Source organism: Budorcas taxicolor, chromosome 7 (assembly GCF_023091745.1).
Source record: "Budorcas taxicolor isolate Tak-1 chromosome 7, Takin1.1, whole genome shotgun sequence".
In the NCBI taxonomy this organism is placed as follows: domain Eukaryota; kingdom Metazoa; phylum Chordata; class Mammalia; order Artiodactyla; family Bovidae; genus Budorcas; species Budorcas taxicolor.
In genome coordinates this window covers 45,951,615-45,978,653 of record NC_068916.1, presented here as the reverse complement: position 1 = coordinate 45,978,653, position 27,039 = coordinate 45,951,615, and the positions used below count along the sequence as shown (strand labels likewise).

Genomic DNA, 27,039 nt, shown 5'->3' with positions numbered 1-27,039 from the left:
CACCCTTTACTCCAGTGATCATTTAAAAAAAAAAACGAGGGAAACCAAAGCTTGACATATCAGAGAAACCACTGTTATCACAAAGATTTGGAATAGAAAACTTGGGGGCCTCCAACTTTGACAATGTCTCCTTTAAGTTAAAATGTCAGTTGCTTTGAGAAAATCTGGGGATTTGTTCTGTTGAAATTTACCCCAGGGAGTATTTTCATAGACTTGTGATATGAGATCTTTGATTCTCTAAAGTTCATGAGTTCCAGCAGATGTGACATCCCTTAACATGGACCCGATGTCAAACCCTCACGTCATGCCAATTACTAGCTACATTCTCGGGTCCTGACCATAGCAGTTATTAGCTATACCTGCTCTCTCCATTGGAGAAGGCGATGGCACCCCACTCCAGTACTCTTGCCTGGAAAATCCCATGGATGGAGGAGCCTGGTAGGCTGTGGTCCATGGGGTTGCTAAGAGTCAGACACGACTGAGTGACTTCACTTTCACTTTTCACTTTCATGCATTGGAGAAGGAAATGGCAACCCACTCCAGTGTTCTTGCCTGGAGAATCCCAGGGGTGGGGGAGCCTGGTGGGCTGCCGTCTATGGGGTCACACAGAGTCGGACACGACTGAAGCGACTTAGCAACAGCAGCAGGTCTCTCCACTGTGCCATATGCACTACATGGGTTAATAGTTTAGCCTCTCAGACTTACATTCAAAATATGGTGAAAGGTTTCCATTCAAGGAATGGTGAAACAAGTTAAGTGACACCACAAAGGAGCAAATAAACAAATCCAGAAGGTTGAATATTCTACAGGACCCAGGTTTTACAGTAGGTCAATGACATAGAAAGAAGGAACTAAGGGCAGGGGGCTTCCTAGCTCTAGACTGAAAGCTTAAAGAGACTCAACAACCAGATGTGATAGGCAGACATCATGTAGATCTTGATCAGGAAAAAATTACTGTCCAAAGACATTCCTGACCTTCAAGACAATTTGATTTTGCCCAGCTATTAGGTGATACCAAGAAATTACGGTTTATTTTTTCAGGTGTGGTAAGTGCAATTTGGTTTTTATTTTTAAAATGACCATATTTTCTAGGGATGTTTACTAGAGGATGTAGAGATAAAATGACATGCTATCTGGGATTTGCTTTTAAATACTTAAGCAAAGAAAAAAGAAATGGGAGACTATATGAAGTAACTGGCAAGATCTTGGTAATTGTTAAATCAGGGTGATCAGTACATAAGGTTTGAATGGACTGTTTATTTTAAAATACATTTAAAGTTTTTCATGTATAAAAATTTATGTAAAGAAATTTGACGCACTGATCTAGAAATCTTTGGTAATGTACAAGAGCTCCCAAATCTACAGTGCAGGGAATAGTTTATAAAAACATAAGACTTTGCCTTTTACTCTTAAAATTTTCAAATAAGTACAAGATCCAGGCTCTGGATCTCCCAGCAGCCACAGAGCCTGAGTGGCTCTTCCACTTCCACACCCCTCGCCCATGTACACTCCATACCTATAGAGCAAAATGAACATACCTACCTCTCCTAGGCCAACAGAACCAGCCAAAAATTGACTTCAGAGAGCTCAGCCTCTTTGTCATGTTCCCAAATGGCTTCTCAGACTAGGGGTGAGGGCTGTCGGGGGTCAGGGGTGAAGCTTTGCTTGTAACATAAAGTGATTTTTTCTGGCCTCTGATGTGAGGCAGAGTATAAAGATGATCCTTGTTAAATCCTACTACTATAAGGCATGTTCCTTGGATGGGTATGTACACACTCTTCTAATCTACATTTTAATCTCATCAATAACTACATTCCTGAGTTCCTTCAAAGAATAGTTACTGCAATTTTTAAGCAATCGCTTACTTTATATTCCATTTTACTCCCATCAGTGACACATGGAATAAATAGAGCTTGAAACTGGATAATACCCCAGTAGCTTCAAGCTCAGTGGCTACAGACTCTCAGGTCAGGGGTCACAACACGCAAATGATGGGAAAAAAATGACCCTTGGTTCCTCTTCCCTTAGTATGTCAGCTAATGACGTGGCAAGCTGGTCACTATGACAGTGAATCCTTTTATTGCCTCACCTTGCTGGAAGCTATGAACAAGACACTTGTCTTCTTTCTCCCTTTCTGAAAAGGAAGGATAAAACACAGACAGCTCAACTAATTTATGTAATCTCTATAACTTAATTAACTACTTAAGTACCAACAACAGGTAAACTCCAAATCAACTTTAGTGTCATGCGAATCCTTGCATACAGTTAAACCCTTTACCTACAGAGTTCATCGTTCTTTTGCTACCTTACAACTGCTTTCCAATACAATGCATTTGTAAAGTCACCATAATCACTTGAATTTCTGGGATATAAAATGCTCGCCCATATGAGAATCCTCCACATATGAGAATGCTCCTGCATATCCATTTCTAATCTCTAAGAATGCTATTTGTCTTTTTAAATATTAGTAGAATTATCTGGGTTGATTTACCTTATATATGTGATTAGATATAATGAAAAATACCTCAGCCTCAAGTTTAAATCATTTTTATTTAAGCACTGATTTTACAAAATGTGATAGTTCAAAAGGTGAACTAAATTTATAACTTAATTTATTCATGTAAATTGCCTTCAATGTCCCTTGCAGCCAGATGTGTACGTAAGATTCTACATGCATTTTAGGAGTCACACAGAAGCAGCTGCTTTTTCAATGAACTTGGCCAGTTTCACATCTCTTTTGGTCACTCCGCCACAGTCATGTGATGTGAGCGTTATCTGGACCTAACAAAAAGAGAAACAGTTTTTAAAACCCTGAGCTGCAATTCATGGTACTCTCCTTTGGTGGTTCAGAAATCAATCTATTACTCAATATTTATCTTTGAGAATTGGGGAGATTAAATGATTTAGAAAATACTACATTATGAATAAGCAATGCATTTCCAAAACCCAGTAAACTCCAGGCTGAACTCAGCAGCCACCCAGGGATAAAAAGGTTCTCTCCTAAGAAGGGCAAATGAGCTGCCAGAATCTTAAATCTTGACTCTTGGGAGAAAAAAAAGAGAGAGAGAGAGAGATTGAAGTTCCATTTTAACTCCCATTACTTTAATTACACTCTTTTCAGGCCACTGAGAAAAACTAAGCTATCAAATGTAATACCTTAGCAACCATGTTTAAAAAAGTCCATTTCCAAATTAGAAAACTTGGGGAGGGCAGTGGAGGAACAGACTGTTGCCTCTTGACAAACCAATTAATAAGCAAAAGCAAAATTATGGGTAAAGAGAGGCAACTAGGAAATAAGAGCTTACACTGGTACCTGCATCCTCTGAATTATTGCAATAAATCACAAAAACATGAAATTTTATTTTTTCAAAGAGGACTTTCAAGAGACAATAGAACCTCACAGAAAGTAGATAAGAAAATTCCACATGGCATGACCATGAAGGTAAGGACACTTTGTGGGTTTTTGTTTTTTTTTTTTGGTAAGGACACTTTGGGGGCAAGCCTGATTCTTCTCACTGTGCCCCCTGCTGTTAAGGTCAGTTCCCATTGAGAATAGAGAATTTACTTGAACAAATTGATTTCAATGAGATTAAAAAACCCCATATCTTTCTGATTTGCTACCATTTCTTTCAATAATTTACCTTAAGAGGGTTTAAAAAATGTTATCTACATGACTGATATTCAAGCTTAATTCAGGAGTCTAATTCGGCCTGTTTTTCATAGTTTCAGGGCTTCCCTGGTGGCTCAGCGGTTAAAGTGTCTGCCTGCAATGCAGGAAACCTGAGTTCGATCCCTGGGTCAGGAAGATCCCCTGGAGAAGGAAATGGCAACCCACTCCAGTATTCTTGCCTGGAGAATCCCATGGACAGAGGAGCCTGGTGGGCTACAGTCCACGGGGTCACAAAGAGTCGGACACGGCTGAGCAACTTCACTTTCACTTTCATAGTTTCAGCAGAAGACAAGCATGAAAATAAGGAACTTAATCATTGTTATTTTGAGTAGATCTGAATTTGTTACTAAGCTGCAATAATACACAGGGATTCTGAGAGAAAGAAGAAGAAAGTATTTTCCTAAGCACAATGACACTTAGCTGCACAGGATGACAAGCAAGGAAGAAAGAAGTTTCTTAACTCCAAAATTAAAGTGATCCCAAAATAAGGCAATTCAGTTACCTTGTTGTACACATTGAACCATTCCGGGTGATGATTCATCTTCTCTGCTTGTAGGGCAACTCGGGACATAAAGCCAAAGGCCTGCATAAGACGAAGTCAAAAGTGATGACTGACACTGCCCGTGCCCTGGACCTGAGAGGGACCCCAGAGCGACCCGATAAAGGCATGGTTAGGAAAGCCTGGAGAATCAATAATATAAGGGAGTGCTCTCCACAGAGGTGGGATAGCAGTGTAGCAGGACTGTGACCTGCTGCTGTATGGTGAAAACCACTCAGGCTCAAATAAACAAACCGGGAAATTGGTCTCACCCAGTGACCTGTCTGGACTGTTTAATTGTCCTCGGGATGAGACTATAAAACAGGGAATAATTTCCCTTCAACTCAGTGTCCTGGCTCTCAAATGTCCTGGCTCTCAAATGGGGCCAGTGTACCTGGCCCCAAATCTTAGCAGTCTCTTTTCCTGCAGCACTGCTCCTTTTGTTTTTAGTGACTGGGTTGCTAAGGTATTGACCACAAAGACTATGGGAAAATGTGAGTGTGTGTCCTAAGCAAAAGCTCTGGTAGAAGTGAACCACCATCCCACCTCCCAGGCAGGACAGAAGGGGATGAGAGACTATTTTCACTGACACCCAGAGTGGAACAGAAAAGAAGGGCTTGGGATCTTCTTGCTACTGCCTAGCACTGCCATTTCAAAGAGAAAACACTCCGCTTGGGGCAGACGGCTGCAGAGTCAGCCACAGGCCTGAGTGGGGACCTGACTTCATACCACTGGGAAAGTGCAAACCTAATTTTGTTAAGCAGAAGGCAAACTTGTCCTGAGAGGAAAGAAAAACATTTTCTTTTTTGCTTGCTTTGCTTGCTTTCAAATTTTTATGAGGGTAATTGCAAACAATAGAAGAATTTGTCTCTTTCGTGTCCAGAAGGCAGAAATACTTGCTAAGACTCTTAAGGTAATGGCACATTAATTATAAAGTTACAGTGGAATTCACAGGGCAGTACCCATTATAGCCATATAAATATTTAACTTCTTTACCCCTATCCAGAAAAACCAATCTGATGTTAGTTGGGCTATGTTTTTTGAATCACTAAATGACATAGGAGCACATTTCCAAGTTAACAGAAATATGGAAGATGTCATTTTCAAACAGTTCTGTCATTCATAATGGTTCTTATCTCACAATAGACTTCATTCAGGATGAAGATTTCCATTTTGACACTAAATGCCTGAAGGTTTTCCCTACTAAGAAAAGGAAGGAAGTTCAAGAAAAATCCACTTAACCATGCATGGACTTATCAGTGGGCAAACAATATTCACTCTCCCACCCCTTCTTATTTCAATCTGATTCTCCATATTATGTGAGGGGGAAGGGGCAAGTCGAATGAGAAAGTTTGTTTTAACTATTAAAACAGAGTAAACCTGTACTAAATTATTATGAGAATTTTTACTCTGCTTGCTTCTAACGCCTTATTCTCACTTAGCTTTAGAAGATTTACAATCATATCACCACCCCCGAGACACAGTAATACAGACATTAGGGACATGGATTTTTGAGCCAGGGAGCCAGGGATTCAAATCCCAATTCTATTACTCAACTGTCATGTGATTTAACCCTGAGCCTCAATTTTCTTCAGTAAAATGGGGATAATAATAAAAAGCTCACGTACTTATTTTAGTTTTTAAAAAAGAGATGGGGATATAAAGCACTCAGCACAGCACCTGGCACAGAGTGAAAGATTACTAATGGACTCAATGCTACTACTACAGCTTCTGGCCAAACTGCATACCACAAACCTTACAAGACATAACAATAAGTGAAAAGCCCTCCTACGGTCTTGAGAATCTAAGATTCTAGTTGCTGTCTCTAGGAAGAATGGCACTCTCATTTTCCCATGGGCCTTGAGCAGAAACAGACACATATATCAGATGAATAATACACTGTAGGATAACATTCTGAGGCACACTGACTGGGGAAAACAAGTGAATCACAAGAAATCAGGTGGGCACAGTGGGTCCCTGTCCAAGTTTTTAAGCCCTGTGGCCTCAATTTCTTTGAATCCAGGAAGGTCCAAAGTGATGCTTAGAATACTTTAACACTGCCCAAGAGCCAAATGGACTGAATGAGTGTCTGATCTGAACATGGTCAGAAGTGATCCTCAAATCTTTGACCACCCAGCTTGCTATCAGCATAGCAGCAAAATCTATCCCATCAAAAATAGGACTTATAAGAGAACAGCCATATCATTAGAGGTACACTGATCAAAGAAAAAGCATCTACCCTATCTACATACAATGCTTAACAGAAAAAAAGCACATCCAGATTCTCCAAATTTGTATTTTCCTTGCTTTTACATATTTCCCGTCAACTGTCACCTAATATTTATATTCAATAAAACATCACAAAGCCTAATAAACTATTTACACAGGATTTGCTCCTAATTCTTCCTTAGGAAAAGAATATTCAATCTGCTCTGGGAGCAAAAAGATAATTCCATAATCTTTCTTCCTTATAACAGAACCAAATAATCCTCCAAATATTTATTTTTAAATCTATAAATTAAAAACATCTATATCAGTACACATTCAAATTAAAGTAAAATAACTTCTGCAAGGAAGTTAGATGAGTATGCAAGGAGAGGGAAAAAGCAAAACTTCAAAGGGGAATTCTGATTATCTGGAATATAATTAAGAAGGAATATGACTAAACAGCAAACTTGGCAAATCGTGAAAAGCATCTGTCCCTTCTTTCAGAGATTTATTTTTATAGCCCTAGCTACTTGTAACCAGGATGCCACTTGGAATCTAAAGGCCTTGAGCTAGCTAAATGCCCAGGCTTTCTAAAACCATTCCATCAAAGAAAGTTGCTAACAGCCCAAGGCAGAACAGACACCAGCAACTAATAAGTTTAGAGAACAGGACTGAGAAAATGGACAAATGAAGTAGAAATCACCAAGAGTCTATAAGAACTAGAAAACAGTAAGTACAGAAAATGAAGTATATTTAACTTACAGATAATTGTTGTCAATAAAAGAACAACTTAAAAAAAAAAAAGGGAAGAAAGAAAGGAAAAAAACCCTGCAGATTTAATTCAAGAAAAACTTCCAGAAAGAAAAAAATTTAAATCTATAGACTAAGAATTCATCCATTTCCACACATTCTAGTAAAGTTAATGAACTATGAAGATTTAAAAAATCCTTTTGGCATCTAGTCAAAAAGATCAATTCACCTATAATGATGAAAAGAATCTTACTGACTTTAAACTCCCACATATCAACATTCAACATACAAGCCAGAGGAGCAATGCCTATAACGACTTTAGGAAACCAAAGTGTGAAGAATTTTATACCCAGCTAAACCGTTGCTTGAAATTAATGCAGAGGACATATATTTTTTAAATGCAGTAACTCAGGGAATAATTTCCATTCACCCTTCTTAAGGAAATTTTTATTAAAGGATGAAATATATGTAACTAAGAGTTTAATGGAGAAACTATACCAAAAGTATTGGCAATGAGTAATAAATTCACTCAGCTCTAGAAATACATTTAAAACAATTGTGGGAGTTTATACTTACAGAATAAAATATAAATGTTATAAACTATTAAAAGAGTAAAAGGACTTCCCTGGTGGTCCAGTGGTTAAGAATCTGCCTTGCAATGTAGGGGACACTGATTCAACCCCTGGTCTGGGAACTAAGACCCCACATGTCATGGAGCAACTAAGCCCACACACGCTGGAGCCCATGCACCACAACCAGAGAGAGCATGCACCACAACTAAGACCCCGCATGCCACAGCTAAGACCCCGCATAGCCAAATAAACAAATACATATTTAAAAGAGCCGAAAGAAACAGAAATAGGGAAGGTAAATGAAAGTTTAAAAAATCGTTAAAAGCTGAAATATCAAATGTTAAAGATACATGTATATTTAAAGGTGTAAAACATAAGCACTAGAGCTAAAAAACAATATGTACTAAAACTACGGTAAAGGGATGAGAATGGGGAAGTAACTACAATTACGAGAAAAATTTTAAAACATACAAAATGATTTTTGAACAAAGTTGATACAAATAAACTTTAAAAAATAAACAAGATAGTTCTCTGAGAGATAAAAATGATCAAAAGTGACTTTAGAAGAGAAAAAAATTAAATAATTAAAAAACTTTAGGAGAAAAGTGTAAAAGAGAAATGTGTCTAAGAGTGACACACGAAAGTAACACTTCCCGATCATTTCACAGAGGAATTCTACCAAACCTATATGGAACAGTTAACTCTAATACTGATTAAACTATTCCAGAGCAAAGAAAAAGAAGGATATTTCCAAATTACTTCCTTAAACTATAATAACATTGTCTCCAAATTCTCACATAGATAGTACATAATAATGAAACTATAGATTTCATATTAATTGAAATCCTAATAAATAAACCTTTGAGTATACTGGAACAAAACACCATGAGCAAACAGGATTTTTTCCAAGAATGCAAGGACAGTTCAATATTGGGGACTTGTCAATATAATTTACCATACTAATAAATCAAAAGAGAAAAATTATATATGACTTCTATAAATTCTAAAAAGATATTTGATACATTCAATATTTTTTATGCATGAAAACTCTTAATGAAATAAAAACATATGGGCTCCTCCTTAAATGAGAGAATATATTCTCAGTTCAAAAGGCAACATCTTTCTTAACAAACACTGGAAGAATTCCCATTGAAGTAGAAAATAAATAAGCCCCCACCCCCACAAAAGTCAATAGTCTTTTTATAAAAACAATGAATTAGAAAATATACTGTAAGAAAAGTTCCCACCTAAAATGGCACCAAAAATTATCTAGGAGTAAAGCTTAACAAGAAATGTATAAATTCTACATGGAGAAAACTTTAAACCACTACTTAAAAAAAGATTACTACATTAAACGTTTTTCTGTATGACAATAAAAATCAACAAATTAAAAGACAAACAACAAACTTTATTTGCAGTACACATTTCCTCAGCATGTAAAGAGATCTGATGAATATGAAAAAGACCAAACATGCAATTTTTTTTTTAATGGGTAAGGACATAATAGCTAACAGAAAAGAAATCAAATAGTTTTTAAACATAAAAATTGCCTAATCTCATATATGGAAATACAAATTAAAACTAAGTTATCTGTCAATTTTATCTCAACAAGTCAGGGTTTGGGGAACTAAGTTAAATCTTTTGTTTGGCAAAGATCAAAAACTTTGATAATATTCTGCTAGTGAAGGTACAGGAGAAAAGGGACTTCCATATATTTTTGGTGAAAATAAATTAATATAATAATCACTATGGAAGAGAACATGACAAGATCAAAATTAAAAATGCCTATGCCCTTAGGAAAATACGATTATGCCTTGCAGCCAAGCAATTCTACTTCTAGGAATTTTTCCTGCAGACATACCCATACACAAATTACAAGAACAGTCACTGCAGCACAGCCTTTAACAGTGACAGGCTTGAAGGAGCCAAATGTCCATCAATAAAGAACTGATTAAACTATATTTTGTGGTATATTTATTCACTGGAATACTATGCGGCCATTAAGAAGAAGGAGAAAACTATTTATCCTCTGACTAGAAATACCTCCAAGATATATTACTAAATAAGAAAAAAATGGATAACAAGAGTCTATAAGTTGTATAAAAAGCAAAGAAAAGAAACCACGTGAATTAATATCTCTGGAATGATATACAGAAGGATCTGGTAACAGTGAGTGATGGGAGTTGGGGAGAGGGAGAATTGGATGGTTAAGAATCAGAAATAGGAAGAGGAAGAGGCTTACTATACTCTTTGGTACCTTTTAATTTTTGAACCAATATATACATGACCTATTTTTAAAGCTGGCTAGGGAAAAAATGAGGAAACCATGCAAATGAAGGTCTCACTGTGAAAGGAACTGGGATCCTGCAATGTATGTAACCTGGTTCATATTAAAATATTTTGGCTCACATTAACTTCTTAACATATGCCTACCTGTTTAGGTGGGTTTTTAGTGCCAATTTACAGCATAGTTTGTCTATGAGCCATATTCTGTTGAGCCACGGCCATTTCAAACAAACATATGTCCAACAAATAGCATATAATGGCTGATAATGGTTTCAGTCTTTCCTCTATTGCAAATTACAAACATTTTATGAACAAGTCCATGAATGCATGATGAAGTATGACTTTTTAAGTCACTCTGCCATTTTAAGGAATGTAAGCATTACAATCACAGTAAATCGGGCCAATGAAGTTTGTCATTTGGAAATCTCCAAACCATCAGCAATTAAAAGATTTTTCCATGAACCCCCAAATCAAGTATTCTTTGAGAACCTTAATTTTTCTTAAAGGTCCTTTTGTTTCAGTTTACTCATGAAAATATGAAAGACTGTCAGATGCACAAAACTGAAACAGAACCCTGTACTGATCTGTGAAATGTTTACCAGCACCCTGAATTTAGAACACAGCTTCAGTCCAGATAATATGTATGATTTATTAAAATTCTAAGACTTAACTTCTAGCACATATTTACAATATGAATCTGTCATTACTCAGAGCAATTCTCTTTGGTATGTTCTTTAAGTCAGCTGCCTTTTATATTTTGATTATAGACTATTTTAATTACACTAAAAAAGAACACATCTCCCACTAAGAAAATGAGCACCAGCAACTCCAAAGTAATTTCCCCAGTACAATCTCCATTAAGCCTCTAAATACTTCCTTTACTAATTCAATGAATTAGAACTCTATTGTTTATGAATCACCTTCATGTTTGTAGGCCTATAACCCCCCCTTTTTTTTTTATAAAATACAATTGCTATGGAAGGAAATGATATTTATGTCTGATTAGAAATGAAAACACTATTACATAAATCAGTTCGGGCATTTCTTCACGTCTTGAAACATGATCGGCAATTTAGTCTAATTGGTGATCAAGGAAACTATCTTGTGATCAATTAAAGTAATTACCAGATTCCGGCAACACAACCTACCTTAATTTCAGCTAGAGTCTGCACTTCTTCAACTTTAATTAAAAATAATGAAAATTATTAAGCAAAATGCAGAGCAAGATCATTGCCAAGCACGCACATGTCACAGGACAGGACCTTCTCTTGGTGTTGATGACTGATCAATCACATAAACATTGCTTGGAAAGGCATTCTTTGCCCTAGAATATGACTTCATGTCTCATAATGACTTTCTCTGAAAAACATGGGCAACTATTTTAGTTGCTGCAAAGAGAACATCAGATCTTAATCTGCAGGCAACAGAAGAATATTCTCAATTAACAACACAAGAAATGTGCAGAGCAGATCCAACCAAAGATGTATTCGATCATGTTTTTTTTCTCCAAACTGTCACTGGTATGTTGACACAGTGGTCAACTGCAGAGACTTCAGGGTCAGAGACCTAGGTTCAAGTCTAGCTCTTTTGTTCACTAGTTATTTGACCTCAGAGAAATTACTTAACATGTGAAATGAGCCTTAGTTTCCCCATATGTAAAAAGGCAATAACTCATGTAGCACACTTTACAGTAAGACGGGCATTCTACTAGGTGCTCAGTTAATGCTACTATTAATTATCATCACCACCAACACTTCAATATTATAGTGCCTACACTCTGGAAGGGAAGAATTTCTTTTAAAACTCAGTACAAGAACAACAGAAAGACCAAAGAAATTCACCTTTGCAAGGCTGAGAAAACCAGCAACATATTTAAAACTGTTTCTCTATGTGGGTACCCTCAAAAGAAGATTTCCAGTGGAACTGACAATCTGTCAGTAAGCATCTTAGCCAAGCAGGTGACTCACATCTCCCTGAGAAGCCAAACGAAAGGCCTTACCTGAGGACCATGCCCTAGGCAGTCCAGCATGTGTGTGTCTGGGGCAGACAACCCCCACCAACACAGGGCCTCTAGTCTACCTGTCTTTTACATGAGCCACTGCAGAGCCCAACATTTCCAATAACGCAGGCCAAGAATATCCAACTCCAAAATTAAACTGGCTTCCCCAGGCTCTTAAGACAACGTCCACGAGCTACTGAATGAGCAGACCGCTCTGCTGTGCCCTAGGCTGAATTAGTGCCCTTTCAGCTGTTGGCAATAAGTACACCACCTGTGAGATAGCACATACTTCTAAATATTACCTTCGAAAGCTGTACTCACAGAACCATAATATTTTTAGAGCCTTAAAAATAAGTTCCTCAGTCACCTTTTTTTTTTGCAATAATCATAATATCTTAAACAGCCATTTGGAAAAAATAGGCAGCTCTTTTAGCTAATTACACAGTACTACCTTCAATACATACTGTTAAATGAAAACATAAGGTGCAAAACAGTTTTCTTTGCAGAATTAGGATTTATAATTACATTAGTAAACACCTCCTGAATTCCCAGGCTAGGGAGATGACTGTTTGACAGAGGTCCACTAGCATGAATCCACTCTTCTCAAGGCAGCGGAGATAAGCAACATAAACACCTGTACACACAATTTTATCTAAGAGCCCTTCATTTCTGTTCTATTTTCAATGAACGTTCTCTAACTACAGTAGTCAGGCTTCACACAGCTCTCTGTGCCAGAAAGACATTCTGACCAAGACGATCACTCACTGAGAATACCTTTTCCCTGAAAAGACACCATTCATTTCCGAATTCCTCTGCACGTATATTTAAATTATATGTCCCCATGTCATCAGTAGCTACTACTGGGCAGACGAACAGCTCAGTCTGATTAGTTCCCTCTAGAATTTCTCACAATCCGTTAGTTTTGCTCTCCTGGAATCAGCACTTTTCACCAGTTTTCTATCCATCCTTTCCCCCTAAAGCAGACAGAAACAACGGTAAAAGTCATTTACACCAAGTTCACCAACGTCAAAATAACTTCTGATGCCTTGCTGTTCACTGCTGCTATTCATTATTGCCAATCAGTTGCCTCAGAAAAGTTCTTTTGGAGGTTTTATTCCCTAATCTGCTGATAATCCATATTTGTTAGCTTTCAGGAGTCTTACAAAGGGCGAGTATGGGAGGGACTACCAAAGTTTTTTGTTTTGTTTTAGCAACCCTTTAAGAATTACAACTTACACTCCTTTATACTGTGATCATCATAAAATTTATAAAAATTCAAATTTATATAGAAAAAATATCCCTAGGCTTCAATGTCATGCATCCAAACCATATATGGGGAGTATCTGGCCAAATACATTTTTTTAAATGGAATAATATGCAAAATAGCAGTTTATTCCCTATGTTTTCTTCTTTATAATCAACTGTTTCCTTTTAATAAATGCAACTAGTACTTACACGATATAATTCCAGTTTATATCTGATGGGAAACTGCCTTGCCTTATTTTTTATATATATGCACTTAATTTTAAAAAGAGAAAAGGCAAAAAGGTTTCTTTCTGCCCAAACTGGATGTGTTAAATTAATCTGAAAGTCAAGATCCAGTAACAATAACCAAAAGGGTAGAGGAAGAAAATAAGGGCTCAGGGCAAAAAGAACACCCGATCCCCCACCATCTGGGGGTGGGGGCACTCAAAAAGTATTTTAAAGAAACAAAGTAGTATCTAATTTGGCTTAATGGTACAGTAAATACATTTTCTACAAGAAGTATCCATTTTGTAAAATAGTCTCACTCCACTTCACATCATAAAATATCCGATGGTATAAAAAGGTCTGTACAGCATCAGTGAATTCATACTTATCCTTTCTTTCACTATTTTTAAACAGAATCAAGTCTCCTTGTGAGAGTTTTTAAGTACAGTTTCAGCAACACTTGCCAATATTTTCTGTAGGAAAAATATATCACCCAACTATTCAAGCCCCATCAGACATCCTGATCATTCCACAGAGGACATCCAGTGATAGACGGCTGCAATGAATCACTGGGAGAAAACAGTCTGCCAGACCCACATCTCAGAAAACGATGCCAATCCTGAAGAAGCCCGGTGCAGATAGAGACCATTCCATAAGTCGTCTGTATTTATTTGTTTCAAAGTGCACACACAGGTTATGAACTTGGAAAGGTCCATGAACTTGTCAGTCTTCAGACACTGCGCTGAAGCAAACCACAAGTATATTCCGAGTTTATCCTCAATCTGTTATGATGAGGCTTAAGGAGAGCTCTATTCCTACCCTTACTGATGAAAACTAGGGACTTTTTTGGTTTTATGTTCTAAACAGTATTACTAAAGAATTAAAAGAAAAATATCAAGGTCTAAGGCACAAGAGTAGAAAAAACTTAGCACTTACCCTATTTTTGGTATCAAAAGATCACAAGGTCTGTTGGGGAGCCGGGCGTCGGCGGGGGGATGGGAGGGGGCAGGTGTCATTCCAAAAAGTTCTAACCCCAGCCCTGTCTCATTCTATGGCCTTGAGCAAATCCTGAATCTGTCTCACCTCTCCCCGCCTCTGTAAACCAGAGGCTCTACTACTTCTTAAGCTCACTCTAAGTGTAAGGAGGTCTGATAAGAACATGTAGAAAATGTGCTACTGTGGGACACTGAAAAAGCTCCAATTTGCTTAAATCCCACACCAAGTAATTTCATGCCTTTTTTTTAATCTAGAAAATTTGTTCTGTGTAGCCAAATAAATTTAGATGCATCCTGAATACAAATGAAAAATCGTCTCTGTGTTTAAAATTCATAATAAGGCAACTAACTCAGAAAACCAGTAATGAAGAGAAGAATTATTTAAAAGAATAAATGCTTACTTAAATCAATTCTTTTTGTAATATTCTTACATAAATTACCTTAACTTTAGCTGTTGATCAAGTACAGTTTTAGGGTTTAGGTTGGTTTTTTGCCTTTTTTTTCTTTTTTTTACTAATTCACAAAGTCCTGAAAGGAAAAAAAAAAAAGGTTTGTTTTCCTGGACATATGTAAACGGGAAAGTTTTTCTCCATCTTAAAGCGGGCTCCCATACAGTTCCACCCCAGAGCAGTTGCCTTCTCTGTGCAGGTGAAGGCTGGTGGGCAGGCAGCACACAGCAAAGCTTCATCTCTGCACCAAGATCCTACTCACAATCCCACTCACAATTGCATCAGAGGAAAGGACCACAAAGTGGCTTCAAGACACAAGCACAAAGAAAGCATACGGATCCTGACGGAGTGAGAGCACTTTGCGATTTGATGCAACTGCTAAAGAGAATTTCTTCCCTTTTGTTTTTAAAAGTTTATTATTTCATACCTTATGCAAATCATACTTTATATATTAGGCAATAATATTTCAGAAATACTCAAGTCAAATTAAAGGCTTCAATAGCCTTGCCAAAAAGCACTGTGATTTTCCTATAAAAAAATTATTCCAATTTGTTGATCTTACATAGGATGAAACATACTGTAACAATCTTCATAATTTATGTCCTGTTGGGACACAATGATTTAAAGTAACATAATACAGAGCCGCATCATGGCTAATCTAAACCACCTGACCAGATAAACACCAGCTTCCCTTCTCTCTTCAGCAAGGGCATTTCTGTTTATTGTCATATCATTTCCTCATTCTAAGAACATGCAGAATAAATGCAGCCAACCTGCATTTCAGTGGAAGGCTGAGCTGGCCTTTCCCATGTCAGGAGGTTTGTGTGCACACAGGTACCAGTACAATGTCAAGGGCTTACAAGACACAAAACAATCCAAGAATTCCACCCTCAAAATCATTTACAGCGAAGCAAATATGGATTCATCCAGTACAATGTGGACCAGGTGTGGTGTTATAAACCACAATCTTTGGGCTTTTTTTTTTTAATATATATAATGTCACTGAAGAGGTAATTCTTTAAAACAAGTTATGTGGCTTACTATGAGCCAACTTTTTACGAATGCTTCACAGGCACTCACGATCTGATTACCCAAGGTGAGATGCCCGCATTAACCAACGTCTTTCGGGGGTGAGGAGTCTCGGTAGAGGAGAAGGACGAACAGCCCTTACGGCACGGACCACAGGCACTTCTAGTACACAGCTGCACGGGCAGGTTTCAAATGGCAAGCTTTCTCCAGGATCCCAATCCCTTCACCCTCCTCCCATACGCAAACCTTACTGGGGCAGAGGAAGGTTTTCAGGGGGATTTCAGGGAAGGGTTTAAATTTCAGTCATGAAAGAAAAAGTACAGGAACACATGTGCATTCAGCAGATAACAATTCACTGAAAATATTTTAAATCAAAACAAAACGCCTGTCTGACCAAATTTTTATAAACTTGGTTAGGAAAGAAGAAAACAAACAATTGTTTAAGGGTGGTTTCAAATACTGCTTTCTGCTATTACTGAGAATTTTCAAAGCTTTCCATGCTCCATTGGAAACAGCTCTGTTTCACAAACTGTTCTGGTTGGTCCTGCCAAAGAAATGGTCTGATACACTTTATTACAAGTTGATCGATTTGCTTACCCAGGCAAATATATATAATTATCTTTGCCCATGAAGACCAGAGTAAAATAGGATTCTTCCACTGAAAGCAATGAGATTACTTAAACACAGCTGGGTAAGACAGCACTAGCAGATACTCAGCATCTGTATCCCAACCCCAGCTCCACTACATCCCAGTTCAAGTCCACACTACATCCCAGTTCAAGTCCACCCGTAACCGAATGTGCAGAAGCTAACCGACCTGACTAGCACCACTTTTCAGTCTCACCTACACATATCTGTAGAGGAAAGGAGACAGCAAGTAGTTACATTTCTATCACAATCTGGAGCTTTTTGATTTGAGAAATTAAAGGGAAAATATCCTTTTGGAATATCGTTTTTCAGGCAATAGACATTTATAAAATAATGAGTTTAAACCTAACCTTTGCACATTTATAAACATGTAAGGTAGCAAGTTACAAATCTGCAGTATCATGGATGACATTCCAAGTCAGCAATCTCAACAGTGACTTTCGGTTAAAAGTGGATCTCTTCCGCCCTAAAGTACTCAGCATGTGGGCTGAGGCCCCACTTGTGCTCTATCTTGGCACCTTACGCACACCGTCCCCAGATTTCCAGAGCCACTTCACAATCAGCTCCGACTGCTCTGAAGTCTTAAGGGCTTAGGTCACCACAGATTTCACTGGCTTCATGTATGGGTGGGGTTCTTAATGACAAACAGCCTTGTCATTGGGCTTCTGTGCGAATGTCTCCAAGTCCTGTCCTTCACGCAATCCTGAACCTTAATTTTTTATTAATCTGTATACCAGAAGGTTGTCCCAGCAATTTCATTTTTAGATCTATACCTTAAGGACACTCTCACACCTGTCCACAGGGAAATAAAAGGATGCCTGTTAACAAAACTCACTGTAGTAATGAACATCAGAAAAAACAAATGTCCATCAACAGGGAAACAGATAAAGTGTGGTTAACTTATTTACATTTTAAAATTGTTTTGCAGAGGAAATGAACATTTTAAAAACACATCTACTGTAACAGAAGCATACAATGAGATGGAAAGAATATCAATCCGAGAATTCAAAACCTGTGTTCTAGACCCAGCCCTGGAGCAAGCTACATGCCCTGCCTAGGCTGAGATTCCCCCATCTGGATACAGGGAGATGACGTACCAATCACACAGCACAGTGCCCTCACACACAAAGTGAAGTTCAACAAAAAAGACTGCTAGCTAATTATAATAGCAGCATGCGATGGAATACTACTCAGCCATAAAAAGAACTAAATAATACCTTTTGCAGCAGTATGGACAGACCTAGAGATTATCATACCAAGTGAAGTAAGAAAGAGAAAAATAAATGTAGTATCACTTAAATGTGATCTCTAAAATATGACACAAGTGCTGCCATATTTAAAATAAAGTTTTTCCATGAAAAAAATAAAATAAGAACTTATCTACAGAACAGAAAAAGAGTCACAGTCATAGAGAACAGACCTGTGCTTGCCAAGGAGGAAGAGGGTGGGGGAGGGATGGATTGGGAGTTTGGGATTATGCAAACTAAATAGATGGAAACTATTACATGGAGAATGGATAAACAACAAGGCCCTCCTGTATAGCCTAGGGAACTGCATTCACTATCCTGTGACAAACTATAAGGGAATCTTTATGGAAAAGAAAGTGTATATATGTATAGCTGAGTCCCTGTGCTGTACAGGAAAAACAGACACAACACTATAAACAATTACACAACCAAAAAATAGATTTTAAAATAATAACAACAGCCGCAGCACTTAATAGACATGAGAAACAGTTTGTCTCTGATTACTTTCTGATGATTTCAGCATTAACCATAAATTGCTTTATCAGTTACTTGAATACATCTGAATATACTCCTTTCTGATTAAGCAGCACCCTCTGAACATAATTACTTCTCACTGTCTAGGAATCCCAGTGTATCTCAGGGGCTGAGATACCACTGATTCTCACTGTTTCAATCTGGATAAAGAAGGAAAGGGAAAAACCCAAAGGGGACTTAAAAAAACCACCACTCCAGGCCAGACATTTACACAACTCCACAAACAGACTGACCCTTCCTATTTCACAGAGAAGAGAACTGAGGCCCCAGGAGGAGGCAGGCACCTAACAAAAAGTGAGGCTGGGCCTCGGACACGAGGATGCCCAACTCCGAGCGCTCCATGTGTGCTGAGGACCAATCTCCAGCGTCAGATTATATTCCACTTCTTGCTTTCACCTAAAAACTAACGATAGCAAAACCAAGTTTCCTGTAATTTTTATTCTAAAAACTGTAAGAGAAAACTAAAGTATTATAGAAAGTTTAGAAAAAGAAGAAATCACTATATTTTGTTTTCATTTTTTCCCTCATGCCCTTTTCCCCACAACTGTCATGATAGGATTCTTTTATTGTGGATCCTGAACCATCTTATAACACTGAAGCATCCTACTCATTTCCCATGTGGCTCCATGGTCTTATTTTTAGAAGCTGTATAGAATGGATAATTCCAAATAGAATGGGTAATTTTCGCTTATAAAAACTATTTCATGTAAATGGTTCAATCAGAGACACGTATAAAAATATATCTTTCTAAACAAAGCCTTCTGAACATATTCTTTTTTTACTGAAGTAAATTTGTTTCAGTTGTACACAAAGTGATTCAGTTGTGCATATATATGTGTGTGTGTGTGTCCATACATAATTCTTTTCCAGATTCTTTTCCATTATAGGTTATTATAAGATATTGAAAAGAATCTTTGAATGCTTTACCAATACACATTGTGAAGTTTCAGAGGAGGCAAAATTGAGGAACTGTATAATTGGAGGTTTATGCAACAAATGAGAAGTCTTTTTTTTTGAACCCCTTTTACCCCCAAAGTCCAGTGAAAACATTAGCTTGTATAACCGATTTTTCTTTAGTTGAGTATTTGTTAAAGCTACTGATTAGTTCTGGTATTCACCACCTGCAGTGTTAAAACCGTGACAACTGCACATGGTAGAACAGACACTCCACCCACCGAACTGGAAATGTCAGGGGCACTGTCATCAAATCTTCCCACATGCAGGCAGTGTGCCCTGTGGAAGGATCAATCCCCAGAGCAGACTTCTCTGGGACCTGAGGTCTTACCCTCAAATATTTCTCCCAGCCACACATGTGACTGTGGGCACAGCACCCAACCTTCTTCTTTTTTTGGCCACACCATATGACTTGTGAGATCTTAGTTTCCCAAAGCCCCTTGGCAGTGAGAGCACAAACCACTGGGCCACCAGGAAAATTCCCACTACCCAACTTTCACATAACTCCCAATCTGCCCAGGAGAGGACTCACTGAGGGGTAGAGAGAAGGCCCAGGAGTCAGGATACAAAAGAGCTCTCTATGTTTTTGTTTTTAGTGCTTAAAAAACAGAGTACTGCTCTGAAATGATCTGCATCCTAATATTGGTAGAGTTTCATAATGAAGTTAAAGTCTCCATTACCCTCTTGGTTTGCCTAATCTTCTTCAAGCACCCAGTGAAAACTGGGGGCCATGCCTACCCTGGTGGTCTGAGTTGTATTCTTCATGGAAATCTTGAGAATTATGGCCAGTTGCAAATCCAGAGTTACAGTAAAACAAACAAACAAAAAAATACACTGATCTGTAAATTTGGGGGGTGGGAATGAGACCAGAAATAAACTGGGGGTGGTTCTGAGAGAAATGAGCAATGCCAACAGCCATCCTCCATGAGACCAACAGGGTCAGAGTTGCTAGGACCTGAATCCCCAAGGTGCAGAAAAGCATGCCTTACAATTTTTAGCCTGAATTCATTTTCTTTACGAAAAAAAGGTGTGCTGCTTTAACTTCAAATCTTATCTGGACTCACACAGTATGTTATGGAAAAGAGCCTGAAAAGTCCTGTGACACAGAAAGACCCAGAAAGGAAAATGTACACTCCTCCTCCCTCTCAGCCTTGGATTCCTCTTGCAGGAGGAAGAGGGTGGACCGGTGACGGCAGGGCTCCTCCCACTTTGTGACTTGACAACCAGCATAAGGAGGTAAGTGCTATGTTCCCTGATGATTAACAAAACATAGAAAAGATTCTTCTCATTGCACAGACTGGGGTTTTCCTAGGCCAGCAACCATATTGTTTAGGAAGTGAGAGTTTGTTTCTTCATGGTAGTCAGGAAAGAACCTAGAGTTCTCTGTGTGGCATAAACGACCTATTTGGGAAGGCAGAAGTGTTTTTACAAGCTCCAGTAAAACTTTAAGGTAGTTAAGTGTTCAATTTATCTTTCAGTTTCATACATTGTGAGAGTAGACACCAAGTTACAAAAACCTGTCTCAGCCTTTCACAGAGAATTTTGAACCTTCTTGTGTGTTTGTTTTTCTTATGAGTTTCTGTTTCCTTCCTTAGATGCATCAAAAGTTTTAGGCCTAGAGGTTGTGCTGACACATGGTAGATGCTGCACAGGATTTAAGTAGTCTCTGTGTTTTGGCAGACTGGGGCACTCTGCATCACTCTCTCTCCTGACTGCCTCAGATGCAGGTAAAACTCTTTTCAAAAATGATAAAGGTTCCTGTGACCCAGAAGATGACCCTCACATATTTAGGCATTACAGGTTATGGATACAAGGTTCTAAAAATTTCAGAATCTCAAAAAAGAAGAAGAAACAAAAAACAAAACCTGAATATAAGAAAATCATCTGACCAGCTTCTTATTGTGTACCAGTGTCTAAGAAGGCAGGGCCATACTGATTAATGACAATGAAAAGACACATATACGCCTTTTTTAGAAGGTTCAAGGTTGGTGTTTTCTCTCAAAATTCAATACTATTGAGTATTTTCTTCCACTATATTTCCTTTAAGCAGAAAATATGATCAGGTATAATCCAAATAAGACTTTTTAGAAAGACTAAAAACATAATAATGAATTTAAGAAAAATCTGCTCACAAATCTGATAAGAGAGAAAATAAAGGTCAAGTTATTATAAGAAGTATAGGTAGGCTCTATTTTTAAAATTTTAAAAATTAAAGCTAAATAAAGAGATATTTTTTTCTTTTTGTTGCAACACCTTTCTTTGGCCACTTGTAACTTTATGAGTTGGTAAGAAATGACTTTGTTTACATCAAAACAAATGGGAAATAGTTTGGGTTTGCAATTTTTAAAAGTTGGTAATAGGTTCCTTTAAAAGCACTCTAAATATATGTGTGTGTGTGTATGTATATACATATTAAAGTAATTAAAACTTCCAAACAAAATGTTTGAATTTCAGACAGCATTTAAATATCCTTGAGTTCACAGCCTCCTAACCCTATTTCTTCCCCCTCCACCCCACAGTACCTCTGATCAGCACCACTTTTCTGCCTCTACCCTCACAGAAGTGAGTCAAAGGTTAATTTCCATTCTAAGTCAAATTCTAATACACTGTGCTCCCAAAGTACCCCACCCAACACACAAAACTACCATGCAAACAGTCTTCTCCAAAGTGGGAGGTTCACGAGAGGGTGACAAACACTTGACAAAGAGTGAAAATCAGCTATAAAACTCAAAAATCCCACTGATACCCACACCCTACTAGACATAAAATGGTCAGTTCAGGGGAAAACCTACTTCTGTATCTCTCTACTGCCATTTCTTAGTGAGAAAATGACTTCTGAAAGCTAGTCAAAGAACCATGAGCGGCAAGGCTGACAGCCACCGCTGACTTCACTCTGGCACCCAGCAGCTACGGCAGTAGTGATGGACCTCGAAACATTCATGGCGATCAGCACTAAAAGGCAGCGACATCATAGGCATGAGCACTCCAGGAACTGCAGACCAGAATCAAAACCTCGAACCCTACACTCACAGAGCTAAAACGTTTCCTCATGTGAGGGAGAGAACCACCACTAACAATCTTTGGAAATAATATTTGAGTCTTGGCTCAACTGGATAATTTTGTTCCGCACCAAAACCGTTCAAATTCCCAAAGTCTACGAGCAGATTCATACTAATTTCAAGACACAGTTTCCTTCCAAACCCAATGAAATGAAAGGCAGAAACCAGCAAAAGGAAAAAAAATACATAAGATGGCTTGCCATTTTATGAAAAACAAATGAAGAATTACACTCACATCACACTGATAAACTGAGAGGCTGCCAGTGGTTTTCAGGGCAGATGTAACATTTTAACAAATGTGATTGTTTGTGAACGAAATAATTCTGATCAAAAACTTAATTGCAGCCAAAGTTAGCCCTGCGCTGTGTCACCATAATCCATTCTGACAGGAAGCAGTGAGTGGAGATTCCTACTGTGAACGGAGCACATGTGAAAGGTCAGCTTTGGCCTGGAACTTCAAAACCGTTAACGTGTAAAACAGTGTGCATTAGAGCCCGGAACGGCTAACCACTGGATTAGCGGATGTCCGCTATGTGGGTCTGATGTGCTTTTGGCAGGTAATGGTTAATTTGTAAATAGGCAATGTATTATAACTTTCTTCTTTGCCCTTCCCAACATTTACCAGCAGAACTCACTCTTAATTACAGACTCAGAATATTACAAAATTAGATTTATAGCATGGTCTCATTATAACAAAGTCCTTGTTGGTGAAATGAAACTTATTTTTAATAATTTAGTGAAGGAAAAGTTACATGCATTTTTTTAATGTTTGATGAATTGAAAACTTTTTTCATGTAAAATGAATATATCTGTTCACCAATAGCAACTATATTATAAAAGCCAAAATTTGCCAAATGAGGATTTCATTATAAGAAATGGATAATTTACTCACATATTATAATCTGAAAAACCAACTACATGATACTATTTCGCATGGCTTAAAAAAATTCTGAATAAAAAAGCAGTTAATAAAAGTTTTCATTTTCCAGTGAGCTGTTACTTATGAAAGAACCAAGCTAAATACTGCCTTATAAACCAATGCATATGAAAGTACTTTATATATATTTAATGCTATAAAATTGGTTCATTTGGCTTTAAATTAGCCATTTCTCTCATATATAAACCACTTAAAGGTAATATGGCATTAATGAGTGAGAAAAGTCGACACTGTGTACTTCCTTGATTATTTTAGGATTTAATACATTTCTGAGTTGAGAAGAAACAACACTTCTCAATGAAAAAAGTAGGTCTTCTACAATAAGTTTTATTTCTATTCTCAAAATCACCCTTCTAAAGCTACATCTCTGGCCTTTGGACAGATGCAGCTCCTGGACCCTTTGCAGACTAAATACAGAAATCTTGAAGATGGCTACATGGCAAGGGTAGCCTCATCGCCAGCAATCTCACGATTCCTATCCCCTTGAGAATGTCCACAGACACCTTCAGAAACAAAATCATACCTGGGCTACTAACTGCAATGGAAGGCTGAGAACATGGTCAGCAAAACAAGTTACCAAATTCTTATGTTTCTGCTTTCCATACTGGATCTGAAAACAAAACCTTCGACATATTTAGAAGATTCAGAATCTCCCTAATACTGTGTTTCTGAAAGTATGGACTGTGCACACTTACCAACCACCTTCCTAGACTCTAGCCCTTCAAGGACCTTACAGTTCGGTGGAAGAGGGCAGATAGTCAACCATAAAGACCTGGCAGGAAGTAAAGGAGGTAGGGAGGAAGCAATCAAGAGAGGCTGTGTGAGTGGGCGGTGCTGAACATATTCATCTTACACTTTTACCCCTTCTCTCCACAGACAGAACAGCAATCCAGATTCATAAGAAGAGCTCCTAAGTTACCACAGGAGCTAAATTTATCCCAAGTGCAAAACTTTAAAGAGAGATGTGTAATTAACACATAAAAAAGTATTTCCAAATTGTTCATTAAGGTATTTTCTTATACTGTTATGTGATTGACTACACCTGGTAACACACTAAATATATATAATTTTATCTTCACTCCTAATCATTTCTTCCATCACCACAACCTTTTCAGCATAATAATTCTTGGCCACCATTCTACTTCCTTGGTGAGGCTCAGGCTCAAAGAAGCTCATGGACTTCCCTCCAGAAAGGTTACCAACAGAGCAGAAACTGCCCCTGCTCTGAGTTTCAACTTAAAACGGACACGCCCACTCAGGGACCGTGTGCCCAGGTGCATTCACCGCACCTGCAGTCCATGCTTAGGATTCTCTCACTCAGGAGCAAGATTAGTACTAAGGCAATTACAACTACTGATTCCGAAAGAGATGTTGCTTATTTCTTAATTGGCTTATGTTTGTTTACATGTCTTAAAAACAAATGTCCAGAAAGTTGAACTTACACTTTAATTCAGTTCTGCTCTGTGAGCTCAGTTTTCACAAATACAAAGAAATATGTTGTTACCAGTTTCTTTTTAAGGACCCATGTTCAAATGGGAGGATACTAAAGAAATTCATCAGTCAATTCTTCTTTGTAGGAGCAGATTCTCTGTAACCTGTAAATTATTTTGATTTACAGTGAATCATTATTGTATTTATAAATGCTGGAAAGTTGGTGAACAACATGATATAATGACACCCCAAAATAATTTTATAACTGCAGGTGTGCAAATCATAACATGTGGGAGATGACTCAAAGGATAATGGGGAATAAAACAGTTTAGGAAGGGTCACATAAAGAAGGGAAAGAAGCGAGGACATGTGCCGCAATTTTCCAAGATGTCTTCAAGCCCAAACTACTCGTTTAGAGGCAGATGCAGTGGAGCAGAGTCTGCACGGGCAGCAGAGTCAACAGTTACACTTAAACAAGCAAAGGCAAAATGCTCCATAATTTACAACAACCCAATCACATTGCTCATTCTTTTGAGGTTAAATGCTACTGACATAAGCTACACCTGAATCCAATCAGTGCAGAGACGCTGAGAAGATTCACACGAAAGGACTAAATTTGTCACAAATGGGTTGGTTTCCGATCTTAATGTAGCCGAGTTGCTTTACTCTGACCTCCATTGAACAAATCAACTTAATGGGCACTAGGAGTGCTATAAAACTTAACAATGGAGTGATTTTTAACTTTTAAAATATAGTTATGAAGCAAAATGTTGGATAGCTTCTACAATACTGGAAATCAAATTAAATCTAGATGTTTTTTAACAGTCTTGACAGATATAATCCTAGTTACCATGTAAATTTATGGTAAGCTGCTGTGATATTAGCCACAGGTGCTACTTTTAATATATGAGCCGCATCTGGCTGGGAATAGAATTTCTCAGAGGACTGAAAATGACCTCACTATCAGACAATGGAAGGAAAAAAAACAAGACCACTGTGGCATATAAAAAGCTGAAGATGTGGTCCACAACTAAATATTTCACATAAAATTCATTTTAACTCTGCAGTTGTAGGTTAAAAGATATTATGCTTTCAATATTTAAGAGGCATAGATATATTTCAACCAAATAGCCAAAAGATTAAGAATGTAAGACAGTCATGAATGCCCTGGCTACGTATACAGTACTAGTGTTCCATCCTTTGATCAATGTTGGGAAAAATGATGCACGAAGACGTGAAGAGAGAATCCTTTCGTGGTTCCCAAGCACACAACTTGATTAGACACCACTAGGCATACCGAACCAAGATGCAACCACTACTGATCTCTAAGCGCCTGGCCAACATCACTGGTTGGGTTTTTAAAGTTCTTTGGAGCCATTCATAATGTCCAAGAAAACATTCTCATCAGGTGAAATTTTTAAAAAATCATTACAAGTAATCACTATTTCAAGTCCGAGAACCAGCAATATCACTACAGACAAATACAAAGAGAAAACATAAATTTCTCTTACCTACCCAATTCAAAAAATAGAAAGAATATGTATAAAATATGCAATTGTTCCCTTTTAAGAAACCCTTTCTGAACCACTCAAAAGCCATCATTTGCCAGAGAACTGGCAAGTGTGGAAATGTGATAGAGGATTTACAAAGATTTAATTTCCTATGAAATAACTCTTCCCGAATTAAACAAGCCTTCTTTATCTGAAAAAAAAATCTCTAAAAGAGAAACATTTCTATGAAAATACTCCCTACCCCATTGCCCTAAGCTGTGAGAATGTTAGCTATAAAGCCCTATAACAAAACATTTTCCTTCTGACCTTCTCAAGTAACTTGAAGGGCTTGATTTTTTAGCTTCAACAGATCAATGCAATCTAGATGATGACTTCCATTAAACAAATAAATGGATCTATGCCTGATTTCAGTGGGCATGAAGATCCTGGGTATCATCAGCAAGAAGAACCTGGTATGACACCCTGATGCTCTTGTGATAAATGGACAGCATTTATTAATATACGGAGCATTTAGAAAAGGTAGGCTCACCAAGCCTCATCTGTGCTATGAGGTTAGTTATGATAGAAAGGCACCGGTTAAATTAAACAGGGCCTTCCTGTTCAATGGAATACTCTATATATCCCACCATTAAAAATCATGAAGCAAAATATTTTACTGACAGGAAAAAATGTTCATCATGTATGAAGTAGAAAAAAAGTGACTGAGAAGAGCGTCCTCAATATGACTCAAAATACATATATATAACCATATG

At 37.8% G+C, this 27,039-nt stretch overlaps 1 protein-coding gene across 1 annotated transcript in view; it reads right to left on the bottom strand.

Moving 5' to 3' along the window:
• Nucleotides 1-2,531: 2,531 nt before the first annotated feature.
• Nucleotides 2,532-27,039, bottom strand: part of PCBD2 (pterin-4 alpha-carbinolamine dehydratase 2) — a 42,848-nt gene continuing 18,340 nt past the window's right edge. Inside the window, exons 3-4 of the mRNA XM_052643565.1 lie at nt 4,173-4,253; nt 2,532-2,781 (exon numbers count right to left, since the gene is read on the bottom strand). Of these exons, the coding sequence (XP_052499525.1) occupies nt 2,686-2,781; nt 4,173-4,253 (177 nt within the window). The 3' untranslated portion in view covers nt 2,532-2,685. The remainder of the gene's footprint in view (nt 2,782-4,172; nt 4,254-27,039) is intronic.